Source organism: Lutra lutra, chromosome 10 (genome assembly GCF_902655055.1).
Source record: "Lutra lutra chromosome 10, mLutLut1.2, whole genome shotgun sequence".
NCBI classification, from domain to species: Eukaryota; Metazoa; Chordata; class Mammalia; order Carnivora; family Mustelidae; genus Lutra; species Lutra lutra.
Window position 1 is genome coordinate 100,295,987 of NC_062287.1, and position 14,451 is coordinate 100,310,437.

The 14,451-nt window shown below is 36.8% G+C and overlaps 1 protein-coding gene across 1 annotated transcript; it reads right to left on the reverse strand.

Moving 5' to 3' along the window:
- Positions 1-657: 657 nt before the first annotated feature.
- Positions 658-3,331, reverse strand: LOC125079846 (olfactory receptor 10AG1-like). Its single transcript, XM_047693573.1, is given in 4 exon segments — positions 658-1,092; positions 1,094-1,415; positions 1,621-1,777; positions 3,328-3,331. Coding segments are annotated over 4 exon segments (918 nt in total).
- Between the last annotated feature and the right edge of the window lie 11,120 nt (positions 3,332-14,451).

Sequence of the window (14,451 nt, forward strand, 5' to 3'; positions counted from 1 at the left end):
TTCCAGTGAAAGGTACTTTTTTTCTTTAATGATTTATTGTAGAGTCATTGCAAGATATACATATTTATTTATTTTAATGTTCGTTGTCAAGCCAGTTCTTAAAGCAAAAGCAACTCTCAAAAGCAACTCTGCGGAAATGAATGATATGGTTTCCCATAAGTGAAACAACAAAGTCTATATTACAACTAAGTTCATTACGTTGAATCTTGTCAAAAGTTCTTAAGAGAGGAAAATAAAACACAAGAAAACTATGAAATTACCAATGGATTGTCTTGTTATTTATTAAAATGTGCACAAATGTATGATTTGACACATTAGAACATTACAAGTAATTTTTTAAAAGATTTTATTTATTTGACAGACAGAGATCACAAGGAGGCAGAGAGGCAGGCAGAGAGAGAGGGGGAAGCAGGCTCCCCATGGAGCAGAGAGCCCGATGTGGGGCTCGATCCCAGGACTCTGGGATCATGACCTGAGCTGAAGGCAGAGGCTTAACCCACTGAGCCACCCAGGTGACCCAAAAGTAATTTTTAATTTAGAAAAAAGTTACCATTGTATAGACAGATAATTAGAAATTAATATAAATATCTGTTGAAATTTCAACACCAATACATAAGGAATCAATTCCTGCAAGTATCACACTTTTAATGAAGTGAATTATTTACGTAGCAATCTTCTCAATGCCTTTATGACTTCCTTGTTCCTTAGACTGTATATGAGGGGATTAAAGATGAGAGTCACAATAGTGTAGAAAAGAGAAAGCACTTTGTCAGTCCGTGTTGAGTGACTGGTTTTGGGTCTTAAGTAGGTAATAATGCCTAATCCAAAGAACAACACCGCAACCATAAGATGAGATGAACAGGTGGAGAAGGTTTTGGCCTGACTTGTGGCTGATGGCAATTTAAGGATTTTGGAGATGATTTTGCCATAGGAAATAAGTATCAAAAGAAAGGGAGCCATGACAATCAACACAGCAACTATGTAGACCATCATTTCATTCACAAATGTGTCCCCACAAGCAAGCTTCAGTATTGGGGGGATGTCACAGAAAAAGTGGTCAATTAAATTAGAGCCACAAAAGGGCAGAGAAAAAAATCTGGAATGTCTGCCCTATTTGGACTGGAATTCCGCTGACCCAAGAGCCAGCTGCCAGTTGGATGCAAAATTTGTGGTTCATGACTAGAAGGTAGTGCAGAGGGTTACAAATGGCCATGTAGCGGTCATAGGCCATCACTGTCAGAAGAAGGCACTCTGTGGCTCCCAACACAAGAACACAGCACATCTGTGTAGCACAAGCAACTAAAGAAATTGTTCTTCTCTGGGTCCAAAGGTTCATAAGCATTCTGGGGAAAGTAACAGAAACATAGCAGATTTCCAAAAAGGAAAAATTGCCAAGGAAAAAGTACATAGGAGGGCGCCTGGGTGGCTCAGTGGGTTAAGCCGCTGCCTTCGGCTCAGGTCATGATCCCAGGTCCTGGGTTCGGGCCTCACATCGGGCTCTCTGCTCAGCAGGGAGCCTGCTTCCTCCTCTCTCTCTGCCTGCCTCTCTGCCTACTTGTGATTTCTCTCTGTCAAATAAATAAATAAAATCTTAAAAAAAAAAAAAAGTACATAGGGGTCTGGAGAGCAGGATCCAATTTTGTTATTAGAAATATGATGCCATTATTCATCACAATAACAATATAGGTGACTAGGAAAATTCCAAATAGAAGCCACTGGAGATGGGGAACATCAGCAAAGTCCAAGAGAACAAATTCTATCAATTCAGTCAGATTTTCTTCTCATGGTTTTCCTTGGTGTTTCATCTGCGGAAAGGGTCAATTTAGCATGTACTTTTATTTTATTTTAATGCATCAGTACCTATTCTCTAAATTGCATTAGAGTATCTACATTGGTTTTCATAATCACTGTAATTGTTTCTAATTTAATAATGTTACTATTTGTGTATTTCTCACTTTCTCAGTTTGGATCCTGTGGGTTATCACTGTACACACTCCCTTGAAATTTCCTTTAAGATCATCCCATATACTTTTCGAATACAGCCCAGGAGAAATCAAACTATGCCCTGCTCAGCATAGACACTGGAAACATTGGCAATCACTGAAAACAGATCTCCTGCTATGTCATATGATCCCATTCTTAATTACATTTCTCGACAACCCTATTGTACTTCCCTATGGTTTCCTCTACCACACTTCTGTAGAACTACATCAGACTTTGTCTTCCCCATATATTTTCAACTGCCTAATTGAACTCTTCAATATCCTCCTATCACTTGATTTCTTCATCATGCATTTTCTTATTATACAGTTAATATCATTAGGACATTTACCAAAAAAAAAAAAAAAATAGTAGAAGAGTATTTTATCACACATAGGGAAATAAAACAAATGTCTTTTCGTAGGATACCAAATGGGGACTATAAAAGGGTTTCATTCAAGAAAAGTTGCGTGGGAGCATGGATACAGATAAAAATAATAAAGAGGGTGACCCTGGGAAAACAAGGATAGCCTGGAGTGTGTTCTTTCCTTGTGGGTATGTGTGGGGTGGGGAGGTATGGGTCTGTGTGCTGTGCGATCTCCACTATCTCTTTTGTTCCTCAAAAAACATTTGACATAACAGTTTCTAAACTCACTTCTCAGAGATAAGAATATTGAGATTTACTAATGATAGATAATGTGATCATGTATACATAGGTGTTATGATTACGAGTCAGCGCTTACTTTTCTAAATATTTTATTTATTTATTTGAGATAGAGAGAGAATCAGAAGAGGGGTAGAGGGAAAGGGAGAGAAAGAATCCCAAGCAGACTGTGCCAGGCTCAGATTTTGATGTGGGAATCAATCTCACAACCCTGAGATCATGACCTGAGCCAAAACCAAGAGTCAGATGCTAAACCAGCTGAGGCACCCAGGTGCACCAGTGCCTTATTATTTTTTTTTCTTTAGTTGGACTTGAGTTTAAATCCTAACTTCATGATTTATTATCTGTGTGACATTAAGCAATCCTTTAGATTTTTTAAAGTTGCTTTCTTATTTGTGATAATTAAATGAGATAATATTGGTAAAATTACCTATCAATTTAATTCTGATTTATTATTAGTTATGGCCTTATAACTATAATTAATATGCTATGAATATGGTAATATGTTCTTAAGTCCTTAGTCTCCAAGGTCGTAACACATTGTTTAGCAAAATTGTGTTTAACACAATTATTTCATTACTTTTTGGTGATCATGTCTATTTTTTCATTCTTTCTTTTCATCAAGGCCAGGACTAAGGTAAGGTGAGTGAGACAGCTCAGGTACAAATTTGAGAGGCACTCACTCATTCTCAGAGCTGAATCTGTGTTGTTGAATCCTGAGAGTGAATGAATCCTTAGATATTGTACCCTTGGAATTTCTTGGCTCAAGGTCAGTCACAGGTCTGCCTTTCATTTCTCCATTCTGGTGGGTTTGGACTTTGTCCACCAAACAGCATACTGTAATGTCATGGATATGGAATCCACTGCCAAGATGGGCTGGATTTAAATCAAGGTTCACCACCTGCTAGTTCTGTGACCTCATGAGATATGCTTAATCTCCTCATGCTATAGTTCACCCAACTACAAAACTGGCTAAATACTGTACCGACACTTAGGATGTTTATATTAATGTATTCATTTCACACATGTAAAACAATTTGAAGTCCTGGCACTCATAAAAGTCTCTCTAAAAGTAGCTGTTATCATTGTTATTAAAAACTAAAACTTATTCTTCTGAATTGTACTCTCTGTTCTAAGCAGCATGAAAAAATTCTCTAATTTACTTTTTCTTGCATCAAGTGATTAATTTGGAAATGGAATGAGACCTCAAAGCATTCATCAGAATGTCATTAAAAATGTCACAAAAAATGTCACGTTCTGCAGATATGCATTCTCCACCAATAGTTTTGTATATATTATTATCTCTATTCTGTGAACCTAAGTCCTAGAGTACCTATCACTGTTCAGCAAAGATTGTTGCAGTTTGGTTAATTCCTTTTGTAAGCCTTTATTTTCACTATTAGTGTAGGACCTGGGAAGTAAACACCGTGGCTGTTTTCCCAGTTAGGATCACTTACAGGTGTTAGAAAATGGCTACACACATAAGATCGTGACAAGTATTTGATTCTGAAGTTAAGTAAAGCAGCAGACATGTTTTAAATAAAATCATATTCTAGGAGAAGGAAAGGAAAAGTGAAGGGGGGAAATCAGAGGGGGAGATGAACCATGAGAGACTGTGGACTCTTAGGGGAGATGGGTGAGCCTGGTGGTGGGCATTATGGAGGGCAAGTATTGCATGGAGCACTGGGTGTGGTGCATAAACAATGAATCTTGGAACATTGAATCAAAAACTAATGACGTATTTTATGGTGATTAACAACACAATAAAAATTAAAATAAAAAAAACAAAAAAATCATATTCTTAAAGGGGGAAAATGGATTAATATACAAGAGAATAAAATTCCAATCTTTATGTATCTCTATTACAAATGGCATTTATTTAATAGAAATGATTTCAAGTTTATTATTGGAAGAAAATTACCATGCTAAATAAAATATAATTTTTAGTTGTACAAACTCAACATTTTGGTGATGAAATCATTGATATATAACATGAAATAGTAAGATTTGTGTATGTATTTCTTAAGAGTGGAGCAAAGCAGAAAGAGCAGAGGTTTGCTCCATGAGCTCTCACAATATTATACTACTTTCTTTCTTATAAATATTTAAGTTCTTATTAATAAAGGGAAATAAACTGAATGTTGTAAGAGTTTTCTTTAAATCCAAGCCTCCACTATGTGAAAAACTCCAAATGATTAAGAGAAGGTAAAACAGCACTCTACTTCAACTAAATATTGGAAGCCACCCAAGCTTCAGTTATATTTATAGATTTGGTATATATTAGCAACTTAAACCTTAAATTAATTTAAAAACAATATTGAATTTAAAACTGTTTTTCATTATCTTGCAAGTCCTTAATTCTATCACTTGTTTTCTTTAAAATAAATGTTCTTTGGGTTCCCCAATGGTTGTAACATGATTTCATGGATTACTGTGCTTTAAATCTCTTATTACATTATCAGGTTGAATACATAAATATAACACTTATTTGTTATAGTGTATTGGTGCAAAATGAAATTTCTAATAATATTACATATACCTAGAAAAATTACTTCAGTTATTACAGTTTTCAGTATTTCTAAATGACTTAATCCCATTATTTATTAACATTATTTCATTGTAAATTTTATTTAATAAAATCAGAAATATATAGAAATCACTGTAACTCTCTATTCTGTTCCACTGATCTATGTGTCTGTTTTTGTGCCAGTACCATGCTGTCTTGATGATGACAGCTTTGTAATAGAGCTTGAAGTCCGGAATTGTGATGCCACCAACTTTGGCTTTCTTTTTCAATATTCCTTTGGCTATTCGAGGTCTTTTCTGGTTCCATATAAATTTTAGGATTATTTGTTCCATTTCTTTGAAAAAAATGGATGGTACTTTGATAGGAATTGCATTAAATGTGTAGATTGCTTTAGGTAGCATAGACATTTTCACAATATTTATTCTTCCAATCCAGGAGCATGGAACATTTTTCCATTTCTTTGTGTCTTCCTGAATTTCTTTCATGAGTACTTTATAGTTTTCTGTGTATAGATTCTTAGTCTCTTTGGTTAGGTTTATTCCTAGGTATCTTATAGTTTTGGGTGCAATTGTAAATGGGATGGACTCCTTAATTTCTCTTTCTTCTGTCTTGTTGTTGGTGTAGAGAAATGCAACTGATTTCTGTGCATTGATTTTATATCCTGACACTTTACTGAATTCCTGTACAAGTTCTAGCAGTTTTGGAGTGGAGTCTTTTGGGTTTTCCACATATAGTATCATATCATCTGTGAAGAGTGATAGTTTGACTTCTTCTTTGCCAATTTGGATGCCTTTAATTTCCTTTTGCTGTCTGATTGCTGAGGCTAGGACTTCTAGTACTATGTTGAATAGCAGTGGTGATAACGGACATCCCCAGAAACTCATCTTCAACAAAGCAGGAAAGAATGTCCAATGGAAAAAAGACAGCCTCTTCAATAAATGGTGTTGGGAAAATTGGACAGCCACATGCAGAAAAATGAAATTGGATCATTTCCTTACACCACACATGAAAATAGACTCAAAATGGATGAAGGACCTCAATGTGAGAAAGGAATCCATCAAAATCCTTGAGGAGAACACAGGCAGCAACCTCTTCGACCTCAGCCGCAGCAACATCTTCCTAGGAACATCACCAAAGGCAAGGGAAGCAAGGGCAAAAATGAACTATTGGGATTTCATCAAGATCAAAAGCTTTTGCACAGCAAAGGAAACAGTTAACAAAACCAAAAGACAACTGACAGAATGGGAGAAGATATTTGCAAATGACATATCAGATAAAGGGCTAGTGTCCAAAATCTATAAAGAACTTAGCAAACTCAACACCCAAAGAACAAATAATCCAATCAAGAAATGGGCAGAGGACATGAACAGACATTTCTGCAAAGAAGACATCCAGATGGCCAACAGACACATGAAAAAGTGCTCCACATCACTCGGCATCAGGGAAATACAAATCAAAACCACCATGAGATATCACCTCACACCAGTCAGAATGGCTAAAATGAACAAGTCAGGAAATGACAGATGCTGGCGAGGATGCGGAGAAAGGGGAACCCTCCTACACTGTTGGTGGGAATGCAAGCTGGTGCAACCACTCTGGAAAACAGCATGGAGGTTCCTCAAAATGTTGAAAATAGAACTACCCTATGACCCAGCAATTGCACTGCTGGGTATTTACCCTAAAGATACAAACGTAGTGATCCGAAGGGGCACGTGCACCCGAATGTTTATAGCAGCAATGCCTACAATAGCCAAACTATGGAAAGAACCTAGATGTCCATCAACAGACGAATGGATAAAGAAGATGTGGTATATATACACAATGGAATACTATGCAGCCATCAAAAGAAATGAAATCTTGCCATTTGCGACGACGTGGATGGAACTAGAGGGTATCATGCTTAGCGAAATAAGTCAATCGGAGAAAGACAACTATCATATGATCTCCCTGATATGAGGGAGAGGAGATGCAACATGGGGGGTTGAGGGGGTAGGAGAAGAGTAAATGAAACAAGATGGGATTGGGAGGGAGACAAACCATAAGTGACTCTTAATCTCACAAAACAAACTGAGGGTTGATGGGGGGAGGGGGGTTGGGAGAGGGGGAGTGGGGTTATGGACATTGGGGAGGGTATGTGCTATGGTGAGTGCTGTGAAGTGTGTAAACCTGGCGATTCGCAGACCTGTACCCCTGGGGATAAAAATATATGTTTATAAAATAAAAAAAAAAAAGAAATCACTGTAACAAAATGATATATGGGTTATTTTGTGTTAAATGCAAGTTTTAAATTTAAAAATATCATCTAAGCCTAGTATCAGTATAAAGTAGTTTGTATTTACCTGTCTTCTTTGGGTTGTTGCTGATTTTTTTCACTATAGAGGGTTTAATGGTTTAGTTATGTGTTTGAAAATCACTTGTGTCATCAAAGATATGTAAACCACCTTTATAATAATCTGTTCTTTCCAAACATGAACTGTTCTTTAAATGAAAGTTGGTTAACTCTACCTCAGGGATCTCTTCCACCTGACAAATTTAGATTTCTAATTAGAAGCATCACTATGGCATCTCTGATGTGTTGTATTTTAATTTTTCCACATAGCTCTTAGCCTTCCCAGAATCCTTTCTCTTCAGCCCCTATATGGACTAGAGCAGACAGCATATTTCATTTCTTAGGCATGAACAGAGCACTGAACACCACTATCTGAGACCATCCAAAATTGACACACATCTGATTCTTACCTTATCTATACTATTCTAAATGCTCCATTGGGAGTCTGTTCCTATCAGACCGAGATGTCAAATTTGCTTTTCTTATGTTCTCCTCTATGATAGGTTCCTTGATCACTAGTTAGAGCTGGCCTGTGTAACCATTGTGTTAAGTGTTCTGATGAAAAATGTTATTTTTATGCACAAAACTATTATACTATTGGTTTCTTCATGGTCACCTGCACAACTTGAGATTTAGCTCTTGAATTAATTACACATGGTTCAAAAAATTTAAAATTTTAAGCTAAGGCTAATCTGAAAAGGGGATATTTTTCCCTCCTTCAGCAGGCATATCAATCTTTTCCCAATTTCCTTTTACATCTTTAAGGTGTGAATATTTTCAAGCTTTACTTAGGGTAAAATGAGAATCTGAAATAAAACTAGCTGAGATCATAGGAAAGACTCAGAGCAAAGAGTCTGTGAATTCTAAGCTTCAATTCTAGGAAAGGCAATTTTGTTCCAACAGATTGTTTAAGAATCATGGCTTGGGAACAATTTCTCACATCAAAAATAAGATGTTGCTTCCAGTTGTTTAGTAAATAGTGATTTCTATGAGTTTAGGATTAGGAAAGGAAACTATTTCAGAGAGAGAACTCCTATAGCAATGTGGTAACAGGAAATGATTAGGAAATCGACCTGGGATCCATCAGGAGCATGTGCCCCAGATCATGGAAGGCAATGAGGAGGAGGGCAGCAGATCTCACAGAGGAGCCAGATGAGAGCTCGGCGAGGGACTGAGAACCCCACCAGGCTGTAGCTACAAGGATGTGTGTCCGAGATGTATCTCTGCTGAGGACTTCAAAGCCGTAAAATCAGAAGGTGTAATACCAGGCATGGGTACAGAGGTCTTCTCATGATATAAAATAGAATATTGAGAAAAAAAAAAACAAAACTCAAACACAAATGAGAAATTGTCACTCAATAAAGATAGCTTACCAAATTGGTGAAATACAGACATTTAAAGTACATGCCCTTGAGACAACTGGGCAGCCAGTTTCCAGACAACAGGAAAGAACAGTGAACTCTTGTGAAGAGCATATATTATTAAATACTTTAGTGACTGAAGTGATGAAAACTTTCTAAGGAAAGGGTCTTATAATTGTGGAGTAATGAAAGTTTATGGCTCACAATTAAGAAGGCAGGACACAAAATTTGAAAAAAAAAAAAAAAAAAAAGGATGTGTCAAAATAAGTAATTCTGCATGATAAAAGAAACAAGCCCCAAAAGTAAAGTCAAATAGAATGGATACAATGGGAAAAATAATTACAAATAATATCTTGGGGCACCTGGGTGGTTCAATTCATTAAGCATCTGCCTTCAGCTCAGGTCATAATCCCAGGGTCCTGGGATCCAACCCCACACTGGGTTCCCTGCTCAGAGGGGAGTCAGCTTCTCCCTCTCCCTATGCACTCTCCAATGCTGCTCTCTTGCAAATAAATATATAAATAAATCTTTAAAAATGATATCTCAAATGAAGTGGTCTTGGCTTGTTCTTTAATATAAAAAAAAAAGTCCAAAATATAAATAGAAAAATGTACTAAACCTAATAGTGCGATTGCTGGGTCATAGGGTAGCTCTATTTTTAACTTATTGAGGAACCTCCATACCATTTTCCTGAATGGCTGCACCAGTTTGCACTCCCACCAACAGTGTAAGAGGGTTTCCCTTTCTCCACATCCTTGCCCACATTTGTTGTTTCCTCTCTTGTTAATTTTTGCTATTCTGACTGGCATAAGGTGGTGTCTCACTGTGGTTTTGATTTGTATATTTCTCTGATGCCAAGTGATGTGGAGCATTTTTTTTTCAAGTGTCTATTGCTCATTTGTATGTCTTCTTTGGATAAATGCTTGTTCATGTCTTCTGCCCATTTCTTAACTACATTATTTATTTTTGAGATGTTAAGTTTTATAAGTTTTTTAAAGATTTTGGAGACCAGTCCTTTATCTTATATGTCATTTGCAAATATCTTCTCCCAACCATAATTTCCCTTTTAGTTTTATTGACTGTTTCCTTTGCTGTGCAGAAACTTTTTATCTTGATGAAGGCCCAATAGTTCATTTTTGTTTTGTTTCCCTTGCTTTGCTATTTAGGTCTTTTATCCATTTTGAGTTTCTCTTTGTGTATGGTATAAGAGAATGATCCAGTTTAATTCTTCTGCATGTGGCTGTCCAATGTTCCCAGCACCATTTATTGAAGAGACTGCCCTTTTTCCACTGGATTTTCTCTCCTGCCTTGTCAAAATTCAGTTGACCACAGATCTGAGGGTCCACTTCTGGGTTCTCTATTCTGTTGCATTGATCTATTTGTCTGTTTTTATGGCAGTACCATGCTGTCTTGGTGATCACAGCCTTGTAATATAGCTTGAAGTCTGGCATTGTGATGCCACTAGATTTGGTTTTCTTTTTCTTTCTTTTTTTTTAAATTATTATGTTTAATTAGCCAACATATAGTACCTCATTAGTTTTTCATGTAGTGTTTAAAGATCCATTAGTTGCATATAACACCTAGTACTCATCACAACATGTGCCAATGTTCATAATAGCAATGTCCATAATAACCAAACTGTGGAAAGAGCCAAGATGTCCATCGACACATGAATGGATAAAGATGTGGTATTTATATACCATGGAATATTACTCAGCCATGAGAAAGGATGAGTATTTAGCATTTTCATTGACATGGATGGAACTGGAGAGTATTATGCTGAGCAAAATAAGCCAATCAGAGAAAAACAATAATCATATCGTTTTGCTCATATGTGGAATATAAGAAATAGTGTGGAGGATCTTAGGGAAAGGGAGGAAAAACTGAATGGGAAGAAATCAGAGAGGGAGACAAATCATGAGAGACTTTTAACTATAAGAAACAAACCGGTTGCTGGAGAGGAGGGGCGGGTATGGAGTAATTGGGTGATGGGCATTAAAAAGGGCACATGATGTGATGAGCACTGGGTGCTATAGACAACTGTTAATTTATTGAACCCTATATCTGAAACTAATGAGGTACTATATGTTGTCTAATTTAATTTAAATTAAGACAAAAAAAAAGGAAAGGAAAAGTGTACTAAATAGATTAAGTAAGAATTCACAGAAAAGAGAAGAAGAACATTCCTTAAATAGGGACATATATTCCTTTGTTTTATTTTGTTCAATTTTTTTTTCTTTCTGATTGGTATGATTGTGATATTGTGACCTCAATAAGAAATACATATTGATCTCTGGCCCTGACTGCTGACACCGTGCTCCTGGAACTCTCATTATTTCCTAAGTGATGAGCACACTTGGAGCATCTTTTGTTTTAATATTTGGTCTTTGACCCTGGTTCCTGACCCTGCTCCTGAAACTCCTATAATTGCTTGGGCAGTAGGAGTGTCTTTTGTTCTAATGAGGCAAACTTGGGTGGGATCCTGGATGACTTTTGCATGAGGACTGATTGATCAACAGAAGAACCAAGCCATGATTAGAAACTTAGAATTTTCAGCTCTCCTTACCTCCATTTTCTTTAGAAGAAAGAGGGGCTGAAAACAGAGTTAATGGCCTGCCTTGCCTATGTGATGAAGCCTCTTTAAACATTCCTAAAGCTGTGGCTCAGAAAGCTCCCAGTGGGGTAAACATATCCATGTGTCCGAAGAGTGACACATCCCACTGCATGAGGACAAAGAAGTTCATACATTCGGGAGCCTCCTGACCTCACCCTATGTATGCATCTTTTCATCTGGCTATTGATCTGTACATAAAATTTATCTCCATTCAAATGCCAGCATTTGATATCCTAGCATCAAAAAGCAAAACTGAATCCAAAGGCAAATATATGCTAAATCCTAAACATACCAACATTGTTAACATATATTAGTAGGTTTGAATTTTACAATGTTCTAAAGTAAGTGAAGAATATTAATACAAAATCATATTGACATAAAATAATTCACACTTTCAGGTGCCTGGGTGGCTCAGTGGGTTAAGCCCCTGCCTTTGACTCGGGGCATGATCTCAAGGTCCTGAAATTGAGCCCCGCATTGGGCTCTCTGCTCAGCAGGGAGTCTGCTTCCCTCTCTCTCTCTCTGCCTACTTGTGATTCCTCTCTCTATCAAATAAATAAATAAAATCTTTTAAAAATAATTCATACTTTCTCTTCTGTGTTTAGTTATAGCTTCTTTTTCCTCCCTCAGTAGAACAGTGTAAGTAGCTACATTTTATATATATTATATATGTAATATATGATATAAATATATACAAATACATATATAATCATATATATGCAAGAAACTTTTGTTTTGGGACACGTGGGTGGCTCAGTCAGTTAAGAATCTGCCTTCAGCTCAGGCCACAATCCCAGAATCCTGGATTGAGTACCAAGTTTGGCTCCTTGCTCAGCCGGGAGCTTGCTTCTCCCTCTGCCTGCTGCTTCCCTTGCATGTGCTCTCTGGATCCCTCTGACAAATAAATAAACAAAATCTTAATTTTTTTTAATGTATGAGATTATGGATTGCTAACCTTTGTCTTACAAAAATAGTTATGTTTTATGCATGCATTTACTTTCTCACATGTCAGGAAAGTTTGGAAATTCTTCAGTGAAGGGGATCTAAAACATTGTCTTGAAAGGCTGGCTTATATTATATGGTGTAGATGTACTCCACTATCTCAATATGTTTCAACTGAGAGCACCTTCCCTTTGCTTCTTGTTTCCTTTTGCACTATTAAAAAAAAACTCTTATAAACACTCTTGAACAAACACATTTAATAAAAATTCTTTTTTTTTTAAGATTTTATTTATTTGACAGAGAGAGATCACAAGTAGATGGAGAGGCAGGCAGAGAGAGAGAGAGTGGGGGGGGAAACAGGCTCCCTGCTGAGCAGAGAGCCCGATGCGGGACTCAATCCCAGGACTCTGAGATCATGACCTGAGCCGAAGGCAGCGGCTTAACCCACTGAGCCACCCAGGTGCCCCACATTTAATAAAAATTCTTAAACGAATACAGGTAATAATTATTCTTGGAAAATATTATTTCTACAAGATGAGTTTTCATTGATATGTTTTTTTTTTTTTAAGATTTTTATTTATTTATTTAACAGACAGAGATCACAAGTAGGCAGAGAGTCAGGCAGAGAGCCAGACAGAGAGAGAGGAAGGGAAGCAGGCTCCCTGCTGAGCAGAGAGCCCATCATGGGGCTGGATCCCCGGGCCCCAGGATCATGACCTGAGCTTAAAGCAGAGGCTTTAACCCACTGAGCCACCCAGGTGCCCTTCATTGATATGGTTTTTAAAATAAAAGGACAAGTACTTTGATTTTTTCATTCAAAAGAAAAAAATGCCAAATTACTTCCCAAAAAGGGTACAGAATTTATTCCAGAGGATTCAAATAGAAGCAATTCAATGAAAAGACTATTTACATAGTGCATTACTTTCCTAGATCTACTGTAACAAAATAACACCAATTGAGGAGCTTAAAACAACAAAAATTGAATCTCTCATAGTTTTAGAATCCAGAGTCCAATATCACAGTGTTAGCAGTCTCTCCTCAGTCCCTCTACGAGATCTAAGGGAGACTCATTCTTTGTTTCTTCCAGCTCTTGGAGGCTCTTGATCTCTTTTTGGTTCTTGGTTGCATCACTCCCATCTCTGCCTCCACCTTCACATGATGTTCTTCTCTGTGACTCTATTTTTTAAACTGTGTTTACCTTTCTGTCTCATAAGGCCACTGGTCAAGGAATATATTGCCCACCTTAAATCAGGATGATCTCATTTCCTTGACTTGATTACATCCACAAAGTCCTTTTTTTTTCCTTTCCTTTTCTTTTTTCTTTTTTTTTTTCAAATAAGGCACATTTGCAGATTGTAAATAGACATTTATTTTAGAGGGACCAACATTTCAATGTGTTACACATCCATTTGGATAGTTTATAGTGAAAACTCCAGAGACTTGTAATACTAAATAGATATTATCAAAGCAAAACCTGAAGCTACAAGGGGGAGGGAATGATGTCACCAGAGTAAAGGGAAAATTGTAATCTTAAAGCAACATGGACAATGACAAGAGATAGACAGAAGGGCAAATGCAAAGAAAATACTGATTCTCCTGCTTCCACCATCTTGGCTGCTGCTGGGTTTTGTCACTGACTAAATTCAATCACAAGTACAAAGAACGGCAGCAAATATATTTGAAGGAATGAGAAGGTTAAAAAAAAATGATCATAGCACATGACCCTAATCCTTCGTTATAAAACACACTGAGTTAGCTATTATTGTATTGTTCAGGCAATCTCTTAACTCACTAGTTCACAGTAGAGGACAGATGGATCTTCAAATTAGATTGTTGCAATTGAGATAAATTGTGCTTTGATTTGCAGAAGCCCTTAACTTAATCCTGTAAAACTAAATTTTCTTAATATAATGTGAAGTTGCTATGATGACATTAATGATCGTTATTGAGAAATAAAACTAGAAGACTTTTTTTCTATTGTCTCTACATGATGAACACATAAGCAAATTCTTTCCATAATTTCATGTATTTGAG